This window comes from Magallana gigas, chromosome 2, assembly GCF_963853765.1.
Source record: "Magallana gigas chromosome 2, xbMagGiga1.1, whole genome shotgun sequence".
Lineage (NCBI taxonomy): Eukaryota > Metazoa > Mollusca > Bivalvia > Ostreida > Ostreidae > Magallana > Magallana gigas.
In genome coordinates, this window is record NC_088854.1 from 7,471,663 (window position 1) to 7,487,755 (window position 16,093).

Consider the following 16,093-nt stretch of genomic DNA (forward strand, 5'->3'; position numbering starts at 1 on the left):
CACAGTACGCACCTATATTCCTTGTCGGCGTCTCACACTGTGATATAATTGGTCGTCCCGGTGGGAGTTGTCTGATGCTGCAGAGATTGTTAATTAAGGCGTTTCGGACATCGTCTTTGATTTTGTGTATTTTAGGGAGCAAGTACAATTGTCCGCATTTCAGTGCGGGTTTATTGTCTTTAAGGAAGCGATAAGTTTCCTTGTCTAATGACTCCTGTAAATGCATCTCGTTAACTTTGTCTTGTATGCAGTTGTGCAGCTCTTTCAGATCTGGTTTTTCAACTTGCATGTAATGTTTCAGGCACGTAGCATCAGGGGGGGCCAGGGGGGGCCTGGCCCCCCCACTTTTTCTCGCAGCAACATATTTTTTAAATAAATACATATAAAAAAATGAATTATAATGGAGTTGGCCCCCCCACTTTTTTGGAAGTTAGTAAAAAATTGGTATGAAAATTAGGAAATGAGTAGTCAAATTGATGTTACCCCCCCCCCCCCCACGGATTAGGAATTTCATGATTTGGAGGGGAAAAAATTTTGGTAGGGAAGAATTTTGTTTTGGAAGTATAGTTGAGTCTCCCCCCCCCCCCCCCCACGGATTAGGATTTTGAAGATTTTTGGAAAACTTTAAATTTCCCTTTTTTTTGCTTGTCAAGATTTTTTGGATGGGTCTGGCCCCCCCACTTTCAAAAACGATGCTACGTGCCTGTGTTTAGATTGGAGTTGGCGCTGTGCCTCTGTGGTATACTGTTGTTTGTCCATTATAACTATTGTGTTGCTTTTGTCAGCTTTTTTTATAACAATGTTTTTATTGTTTTTTAAGGAAGACAAAGCCTCTCTTTCTTCTTTTGATATATTATCCCTAAATCTTTTGGGTTGTAGGGATGTTAGCTCCATTTTAGTTTTATCGATGTACTCTTCAAGAGCATTGCAAGTTTTTGGGGGGATATGACCCGTGTTCATTTCATGATTAATAATTTCTCTGTCATGTATACAGCATGATTCAGATTAGAATTGTGCTCTAACTATTTATTCAAACTCGGAAAACAAAGTCTGAAAGATTAAGCATTGTTTACCGATTGTAACACAACTTATGTTTATCGATTTTTACCGCATTGATTTTTTCGTCAGTGAACAGTTATAAGAGCGGATCATTCTTGGGGGGAGGGGGGGGGGGTCAGATAACCTGCAGCTGAGCTTATCGGTTCACCACAGATTCCTGTTTTGATATCCAGTTCATTTATACTTGATTGAGACAAGCAGGAAGGACAATCCACTTTGACACAGACAGTGATTATACTAAATATATTTACGAGGACGTTAAGTGTGTCGCGGTTTAAATCTTTAAAATTCCCAGTGCCGAACTACACAGGGCGAACATATTCACGGGGCGAAACCACCCGTGACCTATTTGATCAATGACGAGAACAACAGCTCCACTCAGGCGACGGACTGAGACCTGTTTACCTCTCATGGTCTATGTAGCACATCCTGTTCATGAAATACCGGCATGGGAAGGGACTTTGTGTGAAATTCTTCTATGATCAGGGATTTTGTGACCTCTCGTTTTTGTTCTAAGCTGAACGAATAACAAGATGGGAAAGTCCGGCGTGTGTAGTTCCGGGGTGCTTAGTGCCTCTACGATGGTGTATGTTTTGACGGCGCTTTCCATAGTGGTGTTGATAAGCACAGTATATGTCAACTCGCATCTAAATTCTTTGCTGAGTGTTTCTAAACGTATACATAATTATGTGTCCATGTACATCGGGATCGATTCCAAAGCCACCGTCACTAGTAACAGTTCCACAAGTAGACACGCCTTCAGTATCACCAATCCATCGATCACCAGAGCCACCACACCAAGGGCCACCACCCCAGGCGGGACCACTGCGAGGCCTAATGAATGCAAGTCGTGTTTTAAACACGATTTTGATTTCATGTTAAACAATGAAGACGTATGTCAGACTGATACTGGTAATAGTACAATCAAAGTCATTGTTCTAATTTCCACCATTCATAAGAATACAGAAAAGAGGAAAGCAATACGAGAAACTTGGATGAGTCCGTACACAGGTAACACAGGGCCCGTCCGTTATATGTTTTTGTTGGGAAGGATTTCAGATAAAGCCCTGCAGGTGGCCTTAGAGACAGAGAGTGCCTCTTATAGGGATATCCTACAGGAAGACTTTATAGACAGTTACAACAATCTGACTCTTAAAACAATGATGGCATTTCGTTGGGCTAGTACTTTTTGCCAGAAAGCCGAGTTCGTAATGAAGACGGACGACGACATGTTTGTCAATATAAACGGACTCTTAAGGGCCGTGAACCAGCACAAAGACGTTCTCCAGCGGTCGGTGGGAGGGTTTTGTGTTCTCTCTGCCAGTCCAATCAGAGACAAAGGTTCCAAGTGGTATGCTTCGGAGAAAATGTACCCCCACCGGAAGTACCCCGGTTACTGCTCGGGCACGGGGTACGTGACAAGTATGTTTGTGACTCGGAGAGTATTCGAGATATCCAAACATTTGCCGTTTTTTCACCTGGAGGATATATTCGTTGGACTCTGTATAAATAAACTTGGATACACGTTTACTCGCATAGGAGGGTTTAGCACTAACTTTATTCCCATTAGTTGTTCGTACAAACAGTCTATCATTACATCCCATGGTGTCAGCCCAAAGCAAATGCGACAAGCATGGGATCTAAAGTGTTAGGACGAAACATATTGACAAATATTAAACTATATGGTGTGTTTATCATTCCACGCACATTGTTATATCCTACAATGAGATCTTGGCCGTTTTAACTTGTTCATATTTTAATTTTTAATGTTATATGAATGACATGTAAAAAAGCTTTGTTACGTGTTTTCTTTTTAGAGGGTCACAGTTAGGGATAGGTTTTTGTTTTAAGAATATATGCAGATTGTTCATTGATATAACTTAAAATGGTTTAAATTTATTATCTCTAACGTGGGTAAGACGTTCTCCAAATAACAGTTAAAACAACTTCAGTTAATAAAATTTATTAACAAAAAAAACCAAATGAAATATATCTACAATACAACTTTCCCTTTTGATTTCTCTCACACTCCACACTTATTCAATTTAAAAATTCAATAATAATTTTGTAAAAAAAAAAACCCGAAAAACCCTTTTGTCGACAAACGTTACATGTATGTCGGTATATAGTCCAAAACTTTGTTGCCCACACCTTCGTGTTCACTAGTTCTCAGCCGTCACAGTCCTAAGTTCAAGATATACTTAATTATATTAATGATTTAATGTTCGATCATTGGTTCATGTCTCAATTACTTATATCGATCACAGTATATCAGTATGTAGTCAACGTTGTATCTGGCTTATATCTGTGAACTAGTTTGCATATTATAGACGGTAAAACTTAATATTAGTAAAACAGATGCTGAACGCAGTGATATCGACTTTGATTTTATGAAGATGATTCGACCCTTCCTAAGATCTGTTTATATATATTATAGTCGATCTCGACTAACACGCACGTTGTACACATCAGGCACATAGCATCAGGGGCCTGCACCCCCTGACATTTGCTCCCAGCAACCATTTTTCTTAAATTTATCATTAAAAAAAATGTCATGGAGTTAACCCCCCCCCCCCGAGGGAGTATATAAAAATAGAAATAAAAAAGGAAAGTAAGAGTGAAATAAATCGAAGTTCAGGCAATACAAAGCTACTACGCTAGCCTCCCCCTATGATTTTTAAGATGAGTTCGGGCCCCCACTTTCAAAAACGATGTTATGTATTACGTACCTGTACATTTCTCAATTTTAGGCGCACACGCTTAGAAGACACATAAATACGCATGGCATGAAGATGAAGGCGACATTTTAAATTGAAGATCGTATATGCATACACCCTATTTTTCGTAGACAAGCGAATAACTCTGATTTTGATGGAACGCGCCCGAACCCTTGGATTCTAAAGCATATTCTAGCCTTAGTTTGCTAAAAGCATTAACCCCCTTATTTTAAAACAAAGATTATTATACACGTATGTCAGTAATAGTATGAGCAGTAGCTGTATTCATTATAGGTTAAATAGTCATAGACTTGTGTGTGACAGACAGGCATTTGCTGGTAGTACCGGAGGTAGGCACTTTGAGTCTTTAATTTATCGCTGTTTCATCTATATCCTGTATTCTGCTCTCGGCTTCGTTAACGTTGAAGTGCTGATTTATAAGACCTTGACATTCAGAACAACAGCTAATTAAATCAAAGATAGCCGGTTACATGAATAACATGATCTTGTTTACTTGATTGTTTTTAGACTGGGGATTCCGTGTTACAGTCCTCACACAAGTTTCACGAAGTCCATCCAATCAAATTAAGATTCAATGAGTATTAGTTCGAAAACACAAGTTACGATGTAAGTAATATGTAGTATGTAATATTTGGCAATATGGCCGACGCCTGCCTACACATCTCAACATTACATTATTACTATCTCATACATGCAGAAACCACGTTCCGTAAGTTCTTAAAATATTTGGAAAGGCAAAAGTTTCAAAATCCCAGTGGGATTCGAACTTATGATTTTCAGATTCGTAGTGAACTCATCTTTTTATATATTTTATTCGTAGTGACCTCTCTAACCCATTGTGCAACGCTGTTTGGTGACAACTTTTGGAAAGAAATTATTTTTAAAATTATACTTGATTTTATTGTTTATTTCGATGAACAGTGCGTCACCACATGAAAGTGCACGTGTCCCATAACCCTTAAATTAGAGTAGTCGCCTCGCCATCAATAAGATTGATTAACCGATTTCTGTAGTCGGTCTGTAACAAATCTAATAAGTAATTTTATAAAAAGCTAAAAGATATATTTAATTAAGATAGATTTGGCGGGAAATTCGTTGAACCCCAGTCTTCTTAAAATGAATGCATTACTTTCATCATATGCTAATGGTCAGTTACAAAATACTATCAAAATGATTTATTAAATGCAAAAACAAATAACAATAAAGCAATTCACAAATTATCCTAGCTGAGATCACTGATTTGACACCGTCCACTGTTAAAATGAAACACGTTTTTAAATCCACATTTTGCCCAATGATTCTGGGATGAATACGGAGGAGTTCCGCAAGTTTGTCCACCGATGTTTCCTTCCCATTGACCATTAACGAGCGCCTTTAACTCAAACCAACCATTCTCAGTCCGGGAACAATCCATCTGTACGTCAATCAACCAGTAGTGTTGCCCGTAACTGGAAAAATAATTTCCAGATTTAATGACAAAACTTTTAGCATATAGCAACATGAATTTTGTTGTTCAAAGTCGTTCTGTTGTATTTTGACTATTAAGGATGTAATACGTTATTGTCCGAGTTAAAAGAGGCCCATGGGCCACATTGCACACATGAATCCTGACTTTCATTCGGATGATCTCGTTATTTGTGTCTGTTCCGTCTTCATGCGTCATCATTTTGACATTTTTTTTCTGTCATCGTCGACGATAAGGACAAAGACTACATGCCTGACAAATTTTCATCAGAAAAATCACACTGGAAAATCACTCAATTATGCTAAAATTGACAAATCTTACAAACTAACGAAGACCGACTCACGTGTTGAGAGGGGTGTAGCCCGCGGCCCCCTCTACGTTTGTGGTCCAGACGGCTGGAGTTCCGGAAGGACTGTGTCCGTGGTAGCTATGCTGCCCAGTCTCCATTCCATACCAATCTAAGTAATGGTCGCCGGTGCTCCATGCGTTGTATTGTGCATAGTGTGACCCAGTGCCAAGATGAAGAGTTTTTATTGGTATTGCGCATGTGCTAGTTGAAGCTTGAGTTGTACAACCTGCATTTCAAAATAACTAATGTCTGATACAGTAAAGAAAATTCTATTAAGTGTATAATGCAGCATTTTCTCAACGGCATACCGGTATATACACAATGTTATGATATAATCTATAGAATGTGCACAATAATTAGACAATTTCTGTTTACTAAAACAAAGACAATTCGGTTTTTTTAATTTTAAATATTTGAATATGCAATTTTTAATTATGTTTTGTAACTTGTCCCAATACCTTGTCTGTGGTTGTGATCTATACCCCCGCGAATAAACAGGTCCTGTCCTGGCATGGTTTGTCTTTCGATCATTATGACAGTCCGCGCCCATCCCTCAGGAGCGGGACCGACAGAGGGCACGGGTGTAGCAGGTACTGACGTCACAGACTGGCTTCCAGAGCCACTAGATCCTCCTCCAAATGAACCAGTCGATCCAGTTGGGCCACCTGTTTTAAAGAAAAAAGAAATAGTTGTTTGTTGTAAAACGAGAAACAAACTATTCAAATATTCGAAATCAATCTAAATAATTCATTGCACTGACCGACAATAAAGGCTATGATTGGTTCTGCGCTGTTGTCGATCACAATGTGGGCGTTTCCGCTGCCATCTACCGTGATTTTCTTCTTACAGTCTGACACAAGCTCACAATATTCGCCAGCAGGGAGTCCAGTATGCAGTGTCCTGTCCATGTGCCCACTCTTTGCCATTGCAAAGAAACCTTTCTGACCTCGAGAAAATGAAACTTCTTCGTTTTCATTTCTCCAATTATCGACTCCTGTTCCGGCAACAGCGTTTCTGAAAGCCACCATATTTCCAATGGGGTTCCATCGATGTTCACATACCCATCCGTTACCACAAGACCCATCAGCATTGATTGTTACGTCTTTAGCAGAGTAATCGCCATTGTGCGGAGGGCCCTGATCAGAGCTTTGGAAATAATAACTGCTCATGACTCGTGTAAAACCATAGTTGTATGCCAGTGTGAATGCGACCGCCATTTTGTAGTCACGTGGATGCTTATGTGTGATGAGATTTCCACCTCCACCATGGCCTCTCTGGTTGTCATGGTTATCGACAAAAACGAACGCATGCGCACTGTCGGTCATTCCCCAGCCTGGATCATAAACTCCATGAAGCATTCCAAAATTTCTTATCCCTTCAGCAATCTTCTGACAATACCTAAACTCTGTGACATATCCTAGAGGGGTGTACTCGCCGACCTTGATGGCGCCATCATTCTGGTCTATGACTTCGTGGTAGAAGAATGGCCGACCTCCTTCCGGAAGGTCTTTCGTTTTGTCTTGAATTGCCTTAATATCCCCAGGCCACATGTGTTTGGCGGCGTCGATACGGAAGCCTGCCACGCCCACATCTATGCAGTGGTTGTAGAACTCGGCTATTTTGGTCCTGACGTACTCCTGACTCTGGTCTAGATCCGTCAGACCAACCAGGAAGCAGTTCCTGACGTTGTTAGGGTCGCCATAGTTGTTGATGTTGCCGTCGTGAGACGGACACTTGTCTCGGGAATTGAAATGCTCTCTTCTGAATGGTACCCCTGGGAAGTCGAAGTTGTCCGAATTAAAGGAGGTGCCCCCGGATCCCGACCCCTGCCTCCCCAGACCGGCCATGTGATTGACAACAGAATCCACGTACACCCTGAAACATGGTTTTAAAAAGATGACCGAGAAAGTTTGATGCGTACATTCACTGCACAGTGATGAATTGATATTGTCTCAACAAGCAGGAATTAGTTAAGGAGCTCTGACTTACAATTTCACTTAATTTAGATATTCTTGCCTCCTGGCTGATACATCACTTACATTTGAATTGAGAATTAGAGTAACAAAACTGTATGGATAATTAACTATTCTATGGACAAATAAGGTTTCAAAGTTTTTTGAGGAATCGGTTTTTATATCAATATATGGTAATTGAATAGGTTTACCTGACCCCGACGTTTTTACACCTGGTGACCATGTCCTTAAACTCTGCCTCCGTCCCTCCCCTGCTGTGGAGTTTGTAACTGACCGGTTGATACCTCTCCCACCACGGACGCATGGGTTGAGTGACCACCACGTGCTCATTGGGAGGGGACACCTAAACAGACAAAGAATGGTATCTCATACCTGATCTGGTAAATTATATCAGTTGTACATTTTAAAGTTTGGATTAACAGAGAAAAAGTGTTCGAGCACACGCATCCGTGTTTTCTTTTTTGAGTGCAAAATTATTAATTTTCAACCCAAAAGTCTGAGAGCAGAATGGGGATGTAAGTGCTCCCCAATTTGTCTATAACACAAATGACATGGATCGTTTGAATAGGCTTAAGTTTTAGTTTTGAGTGTTTTGCTAAAAGTTTAGTACCAGTGTTTTTGGGGGTTTTTTTGGGGGGTGGGGGTGGGGTGGGGGGAGGGGTTATTTTGGAAAGGGGTGTTGTTAATGTCCAGTAACATGGTTCAGTTGATGAACGCTTTGTCATCTTTCTTATGTGAGAGTTCAGTGAAGCTCAATTCCAGGTTTCAGAAAACTTTTTTTTAATATTATTCTTAATAGCTTTTGAATACTCTATTTCGTTTTTCAGAAACAGGAATTTGTTTTGAAGTGGTCAGTGTTGAGGGTGTGTTTGCTCACCTGGACCCCACAGAAGCCCTTCTTTCCTAGGTACCTCTCACACTCGTTGGCTATGTCGGACCACTTCCACTCAAACAGGTGGACAATGACCTGCTTTCCCTGACAGTGGGGATCCGTGTACGCCCCCAAAACGGCTACAGTTAGATAAAACAGTTAAAAACTTATCATTTACTGATTTGATACCAAGTTTCAATGCACTGCAATTATGATTTCATATATGTAGAGTCATGGCAACCTATTTCTCCTTCATAAAAAATGAAAGATAATCAGAGAAGTAGACAATGTAAATGGCGAATACTAAACAACAAACGTCACTTGAAACATGTTTAAGGTGGTACAAAAATAAAATGCTGGAAGAAAAGGTGTTATAGTGAAGAAGAGAAATATCGATGATATTGTTTCATAAGATTCTGACAAATGACCTAGATCACCTGTTGGATGGACACCGTGTTTTATAATCAAGATTAAGTCAAAATAAGTCGCCGATATACTCAGCAAATAAGAGCTCATTCTTGGTCCTTATGATTTCCAACTAATGCTAGATTCTACCTCTCGTTATTTTTTTTTTTAATTTAGAACATTTATCGAAACAACTCCGTAATTGTAAAGTTTTAGTTGGATCCGCAATAAATCGGTTTATAAAGAGTTTATTTGAAAATTTTATTAGTTTGTAATATCTTTATACATGTACATCTCTCCAAACACCTAGCATCGTTGAAAAAAAACTGTAACTTCACTTCCAGCTTCCACTGTTAATTTCCTTATATATACACTTCAATTTTTTTTTTACATTTTCCAAGATAATTCAAATTTTTATTTGTGGATTTAAGAAAAATGTTTGCTGCAAGAAAGAAGGGGGCCCCAGATGCATAAGCTTGCTTTACGGATATTTATTATATAGTTTAGAAATAACTGTGATCATCTAACCCTCCTTAAAGGCATTGTGTTCAGACATTTATACGGATATTTATGTAGTTTAGAAATGACTGTGATTATCAAGTCCTTGTGCATTGTGTTCAGGTGTGTCGAAACAATGGGCATTATAGTATGATAGTGCAGTGCAAGGGATCAAAGATTCCAGTATATATATCTATCAGAATGACCTAAAAAGCACGTTAACCTTTACGGGACAAATTCTGGGACGGTCGAGAAAACGTCATTTGGATAAACTAAACGTTGTTCCTCGAAAATATTAAAACTTAATTTAAACATTGACAAGGAAATAAGAATAATACTCTAATCGAAATAAATAAATTCCTTAGGGATGATATAAATATTAGTAATAAAGTCTTCCCCATCAATGAAATTGTTTTTGCCACAATCAAGTGACAAAAATGTTAAGACTGTTGAACCATAAAGAGTAACTTTTAATGCAAAGTATTCAAGTGTCCTACAAGGATAATGTTTGGCTCATTTCTTCTTTTTTTACAGTATATAAGATATAAAAAAGATAGAATTCTGGCTAGTATTAAAAGAATCTCTTTTTTGTACAGTAGTAAAAGCATTGAAAACTACGATCAAAGATTATCCTTGTTTTTTGTTTTTGTTTTTTGTTTTGTTAATTGCATTTTAACCAAAACTAATCTTCGTTTGAAAGAAGAAGGGATATTAGAAACGGGTTTGTTGAAAAAAGGAACTTGATTCTCAAATAAGACCATTATTTTTGTTCTGTATTAGTAAAATAATTAATGTAAAAAAATAGTAACTGTACATTATTTTGATTAAATAATATAAATTCAATTCAAAGGATAAATTCATGATCGAAATTGTAATTGTTGGAGTATAGTATGGTAAATAGGTGCCCACCTGTTAGGAATGCCGGGAGGAGGCATAGGATTCCTGTGGGAAACAAGTACATTCCGTGTTCTCCGCCAATCTAGCGACACAGTGAAAGGAAGCGTCTAATCTAACGGTCTGACCTTAAATACCTTATATAACGCAAATCTTGACACCCAAAGACGTAATACGGTCACTGATTACGGCTCCACAGCTGGCCTGAACTTAGTTTGGAAGGACGACCAGATTGTACGTGTATATATAGATACGGAACATTTGGTTCCTTTCTTATACTAAGTCTGATAGCTTGAACTTGATGATACCAAAATACAATAGCAAAGAAACTAAGAATATGATGATTTCATTAATTATTATTGAGATAATATTATCTCAATAATGATAATGTAGTATTGTAAAGCTTTACCTACAGACACCTTAGTTTAATCGTTTTTTGGCTTTTGTGTCCCCGCAAAACTGTACGGGACACTCTCCAGTAGTTTTACTTGACTTAACTGTGTTACTATTAGAACCATTTTAACAAAACCTTGGAATTTTGGTTGAACATAGCAATCTATTTCTTCGTCAAAACAAGTTAAAAATGACGCGGTTTCAAGCAATTGGGTAATCTTAGCTCAAAAGCCAGACAAATCTTGTTGATTTAAAAGAGCAATAGACAGACCTACGTCACATTGTTCTTTGACACAACTACCCAAAGTCCAAGCTCTTGTTAAAATGGTTCTAAAGTGCATAATAAAGTAAAGGCGGAAAGAAAGAAAGAAAGGGCTATATACACAATTTTTTTTGGCAAATTGAGGATTGTTTATAGAAACACAAGAGGGTGCTCCAACTGACGTCCTTTTTTTTTTTATCAATGACAACATCAAGTCGATGAGTAAAATTTCTGACAAAAGCCACTGTATAGTTTTCATTTTCTCAAATCTTCTCGCTATTTGAAGAATCTGATGCTTGTTGAGTTGTTTTTTCCGAAGGTATTCCATGATTTTTTTCATAATTCGTAAAACTATATATCTGGAGTCTACGTTTGATAATACAGATTTGAAATATGTCTGCCCTCTTGTCCATTTCATCTTGAACAAGCATTCTGAGAGCATTGCATAAGCACTACACGTCCCCTAACGGTTTGTAGAAATTTGTGAAAACAATGCACTGTTATGCAGAATATCATTTCTTACCGTCTCAACAGACCAACCCGATAACGAACCCGATTGTAATAATGCAAAAAAAAAACCTGTCGATTAAATTAACAACACAATGCTTGACACTATTTTACATAACTTATTTGTTTGTTAGAAACAATACAAGAAATGATCCAAGTAATGCACGATTTTATTACTGACTACATACTTTCTTCGTTTATTCAATACACACCGAACCCGATAACGAACCCGAACATTAAAAATTGGAATATAAAAAATTAATTTTCTGGAAAATATGTCAACCAGACGCTACAGAAGTGTAAATTTGATCTGTAGTTTGACATTTTGAAGCCGTTCAGCAAATTTCATATTATTCCTCAAACGCATAAAGAAAAAAGTGGGGGAAACTGAAGTGGGACGGACGGACGCACGGACGGACGGACGGACGGACAGACGGACAGACGAACGGACGAACGGACGGACAGACGGATGGACGGATAGACGAACGGACGGACGGACTGACGGACGCAGAGGAAAGCTATAGTCCACTCAGGTGAAAACCGGTAGGGGATTAATAAAATTCAATTTAACCAAAGAAATATGATGCAATTTTGTGACATCATAATTCAGTGCAAAGCACGTTTTTTTTCAAATTTTTTTATGGGAAAAAACTAAATAATCTTTCTTTTTATTATTTGAGTCACAATTAACAAGTTTTGGCTAAATACTACAGCGAGCGAAGCGACTCCGAGCTCTAAGATCCAGTGTGCGCGGGAAAAAGAACGAGCTAAACCTATAGATTAATCAAACAAATTTTTTGTCTACGTCCAATAATGCTCTCTAATGTTTTCACCCGTTTCACACTTAGAAATCTTAAAATTCTCTCTCTCTCTCTCTCTCTCTCTCTCTCTCTCTCTCTCTCTCTCTCTCTCTCTCTCTCTCTCTCTCTCAAAAATTCTTTTTATAGTTGATAACTTAATAACATGACAATGATGCAAGGTTTGTGTAATTCTTGCTAGCTGCGCTCGCCACAACGGTAGCACCGGAAAACACATTAATTTATGCGAAGTTCAAATTGTATCAGATATTCTGGGACACGCTGTACCATTGGTGCAAGGGAGGTAAGCTAAATTCATAACTTTTACTTCACTAAGTGATCATATAAATGTAATGGGGGGGGGGGGGGCTGGGGCTACTATTTTTGCAAAGTTAGACCTAACCATTAGGCACATAGCATTATGGAGGGTTCAGCCCCCCCCCCCCACTTTTTCTCGCAGGAAAGATATAGTTCCTAAATTACCTTGAAAAGATTGGAATATTGAGAATAAGGGGATTAGTCTAGGCCCCCCCCAACTTTTAATTTGCTTCCGACGCCACTGTAATTCTAGCCATGCTAATTATTTCATTTGTCTGGAACTGGACTGTTATTAAGCAAGTTTCCAACCGAACATGTTCATTTATACTTTTTCACTTTTAATAACTAAATAATTAATTATTTATTAATTATTAATAATTTAATAATTTAATAATACTGCGGGTTCTCTTGCTCGACCAGATCCATGCCTAAATTGTCTGCTGTTTGTTGTAATTATATTTATACACGGCGCCTTTTAAATTCGTAAAAAACAAAAATCGATAGAGCGGGCCTCCAGTGTGGTAAACAGGAAGTAAAATTTGGCTTATAGCGTACATGGCAACACTACAGAAATGTCGGAGATTCAGATCGCCTTGTTTTTTTCTTCGCTAATATCGGTTTCAGGTAGGTGATACACCTGTGAGTAAAGATATACAGACTTTTCAATGTTAGGATATGCGAGAGCTATCTATCTAGGGGACATTTAGCATGTTCTGACAAGATTTTAGTGGACCCCCTTCGAACAAATCGTAAACAATCTCAACACAGAAGCATAAAAAAATCTGCATTCACTAAAGCTACTCGTTCATAATTTTTGGGGGGTTTCCTCTGCAAGAAGAGGAAAACTTGTGAAACTTTCTAAGATTAGATAATGACTTAGGCATGCAGTTTCTTTTGTTTGGAGTCTGTGATAACGGTTGATCTCTATTTTTCGTGTCTTTAGCTGGTGATTATTGCCCAGCGACTGGTAACCAGTTTTACTGCGAGTATGGATGCTGTGGAAACTCCTGTTGCCCTAACGAGTAAGTAACCCGCCTCTCGCCCCGATCCGAAGTGTGTTTAATTGTAAGAAATGCCTAAAGGAGGCTGAACGGTCAACATATTAACCACAGGATATACCTTAAATTTTTAAACTTAATATCTTAACCATAAATTATAATTTAGTAAAGAAATATTGCTAATTATTTAGATTTAAAATTTGAATATTTTCTTAGCTCTTCTACAGGTGATAATTATAATAAACTGAAAATGGCCACAGTCATTCAGCACTTTAATATTAAGAAGTGTTATTTTTTCAGGGTGGCGATCGGGGTGGGGACGACCTTTGGTGCTCTAGTCCTGTTGATCATAGCTGGGGGAGTGTTCATCTGCTGCATACAGAGAAGGTACAGCCCCAAAGAGGAGGTCAAGTTCACCAAAGACGGCTTCACACAGTATGAAAAAAGTAAGTTATATGTCACATATCAATGTCAAGAGATTCAAATCAATCAAAATTTGCTTCTTGCCTATAAGCATTTTTCTTCTGTTATGCGTTAAATCTTCAGGACCCTAACAAAATATTTTTTGTGGAGAAAATTATATCGTATTAAAGTATAACAGTTCATGATGAGTTAATTTACATACTAGTAGGTGATACTGGTATGCCATTTTAGCCGATGAAAAATCTTCATAGACATAAAAGTAAAAATGAACAAAAATTGCCTTTTATACATGGGGAAAATGAATTCAAATACTATTTTAATCTCATAAGTTCAGAGTATTTGAATTGAGTTCTAATTCTAACTTACACTTTAGAAAAAAGTTGTTTCTCTTTACGTCAAATATCAGGTCCCTTTTACATATATAACTAAAATACCCCTGAACTCAGTGTACAATCCATAGATGGTCTTTAACATTGTTTGCTATCTGTCTCCTACAAAGATCCAGTTGGTATTTAGTGTACAATGCATAGATGGTCTTTAACATTGTTTGTTATCCGTCTCCTACAAAGATCCAGTTGGTATTTAGTGTACAATGCATAGATGGTCTTTAACATTGTTTGTTATCCGTCTGGTACAAATAGATCCAGTTGGTATTGCTGATATGACGCCTACAGTTCCAGACCGATCCAGACGACGCAGGTCCACTATTGCGCCACAACCACCCCCAATTTGTAAGTACAACGAACCCCAAATTATGATTACACCCTCAAAACAAGTAGGAAGATTTGAATATCGTATGAATCAAAACAGTTAATGACGACGCATGTACAGTATAAACATGGATAGGTTCGCAGGGGAACTACATTATTACCATTGGCATAATGCACCAAAATCTCTTTATAGACTATTAATAGATTTGTTTTAAAGTCTCATCTATCATGAATTTCTGGCTGTTACACTATTATAACAAAAGAAAAAAATTACACAAATACATAGTTCCACTTGCTAATATAAATAAAATGTGTTTATTAAATAATAAATTGGGTTTTTATGGTTTATGCGGGATATGAAGGTGGCGTCATAGCAAAAATACATAAGGCGGGTTATGTAAATTTTCTTTTGCAATGATAGCCACCTTCATAACCCGCAAGAATCATCAACGAAAGCACAAATTTTTGTTTATTTTTATGTATTTCTTTTATCAAATTAATAAATTGATCGTAAAAATAAAATAAAATTCACTAAATTACTGTTGATGTACATTAGTACATTAGATAAAAGAAACAACCAAATCGTCACCGATGGAAATTTTTCTGAGGTTGCTTTAGGTTTCGACCAATCAAAAAACGGGGCGTTAAGATTTCAGTCCTGTCAGTTTCTACAGCTGCTCTATTGAGCTATGAATTAACTATAAAGTTCCGTTCGAAATAGAGGAAATCAATACTCGGTAGATGTAAACAAAAAATGTAATTGTACATTCACTCCATATACATGTATCTATTTTTAAAGATAAAAATATGGTTTTAAAAAACCGATCGAATGTTATTAAATCCTGTGGAGGAAGTCTGAACGGCTCCAAGAAGATTTGATCACGTTAGCCACTAAGCCACTGTTATCCTTATGATCTGTTTAGCACTTTTTCATATTAATTTAGCATCTTAACGAGTTTTCTGGAAAAAATCTTTTTTATTTCTTTGACATTTTCTATCTAGTTGCTTTGAAGAAACAAGAAAAAGTGGAGGAGGAAGAGAAGGATGTAGAGGTGGGGGAGAGAGAAGCCACAACAGACGACACCGCACCAAAGGAACCGGTGTGAACACGTGGTGCATCACATGACCACATTTTATGGATGTGCCAGTAACAATGGATCTAGGTAGTTTGCAACGGGGTCCGAAAATATGTGATCATAAGACTATTGGACACTTTGAGATTAACCATTCTTCAGCTATGTAGGAATATATGTGCTGGTTGCGGTGTGTTTTCAATTACATGTATGTGTATGTGTCATAGTAGTGCTACTTACTTCGCGGTCATTCTCAAATTTCATATTTATATTTTCGCACGATTTATATAAGTAAATCATTGTCGTCCTCGATGATTTAATACCATCGTTAAAGACAATAAATCAAGAACACAGTAATGC

At 37.7% G+C, this 16,093-nt stretch overlaps 3 protein-coding genes across 3 annotated transcripts; 2 read left to right on the forward strand and 1 right to left on the reverse strand.

Annotated features, from left to right (window-relative positions):
• The first annotated feature begins 1,215 nt into the window (after positions 1-1,215).
• Positions 1,216-2,885, forward strand: LOC105348749 (beta-1,3-galactosyltransferase 1). Its single transcript, XM_011458313.4, has one exon. It carries the CDS (start codon positions 1,593-1,595, stop codon positions 2,709-2,711), a length of 1,119 nt encoding a protein of 372 aa, XP_011456615.3. The 5' UTR covers positions 1,216-1,592; the 3' UTR covers positions 2,712-2,885.
• A 2,072-nt stretch (positions 2,886-4,957) lies between these two features.
• Positions 4,958-10,437, reverse strand: LOC105348751 (alpha-amylase). Its single transcript, XM_011458314.4, has 7 exons — positions 10,268-10,437; positions 8,462-8,595; positions 7,776-7,927; positions 6,372-7,486; positions 6,070-6,276; positions 5,606-5,837; positions 4,958-5,245 (listed from the first exon to the last, which is right to left on the reverse strand). Exons 1-7 carry the CDS (start codon positions 10,317-10,319, stop codon positions 5,020-5,022), a joined length of 2,118 nt encoding a protein of 705 aa, XP_011456616.3. The 5' UTR covers positions 10,320-10,437; the 3' UTR covers positions 4,958-5,019.
• A 2,568-nt stretch (positions 10,438-13,005) lies between these two features.
• On the forward strand, positions 13,006-16,090 carry LOC105348747 (uncharacterized). The gene is made up of 5 exons (XM_011458311.4): positions 13,006-13,153; positions 13,473-13,551; positions 13,828-13,973; positions 14,592-14,681; positions 15,663-16,090. Exons 1-5 carry the CDS (start codon positions 13,102-13,104, stop codon positions 15,764-15,766), a joined length of 471 nt encoding a protein of 156 aa, XP_011456613.2. The 5' UTR covers positions 13,006-13,101; the 3' UTR covers positions 15,767-16,090.
• Positions 16,091-16,093: the final 3 nt, after the last annotated feature.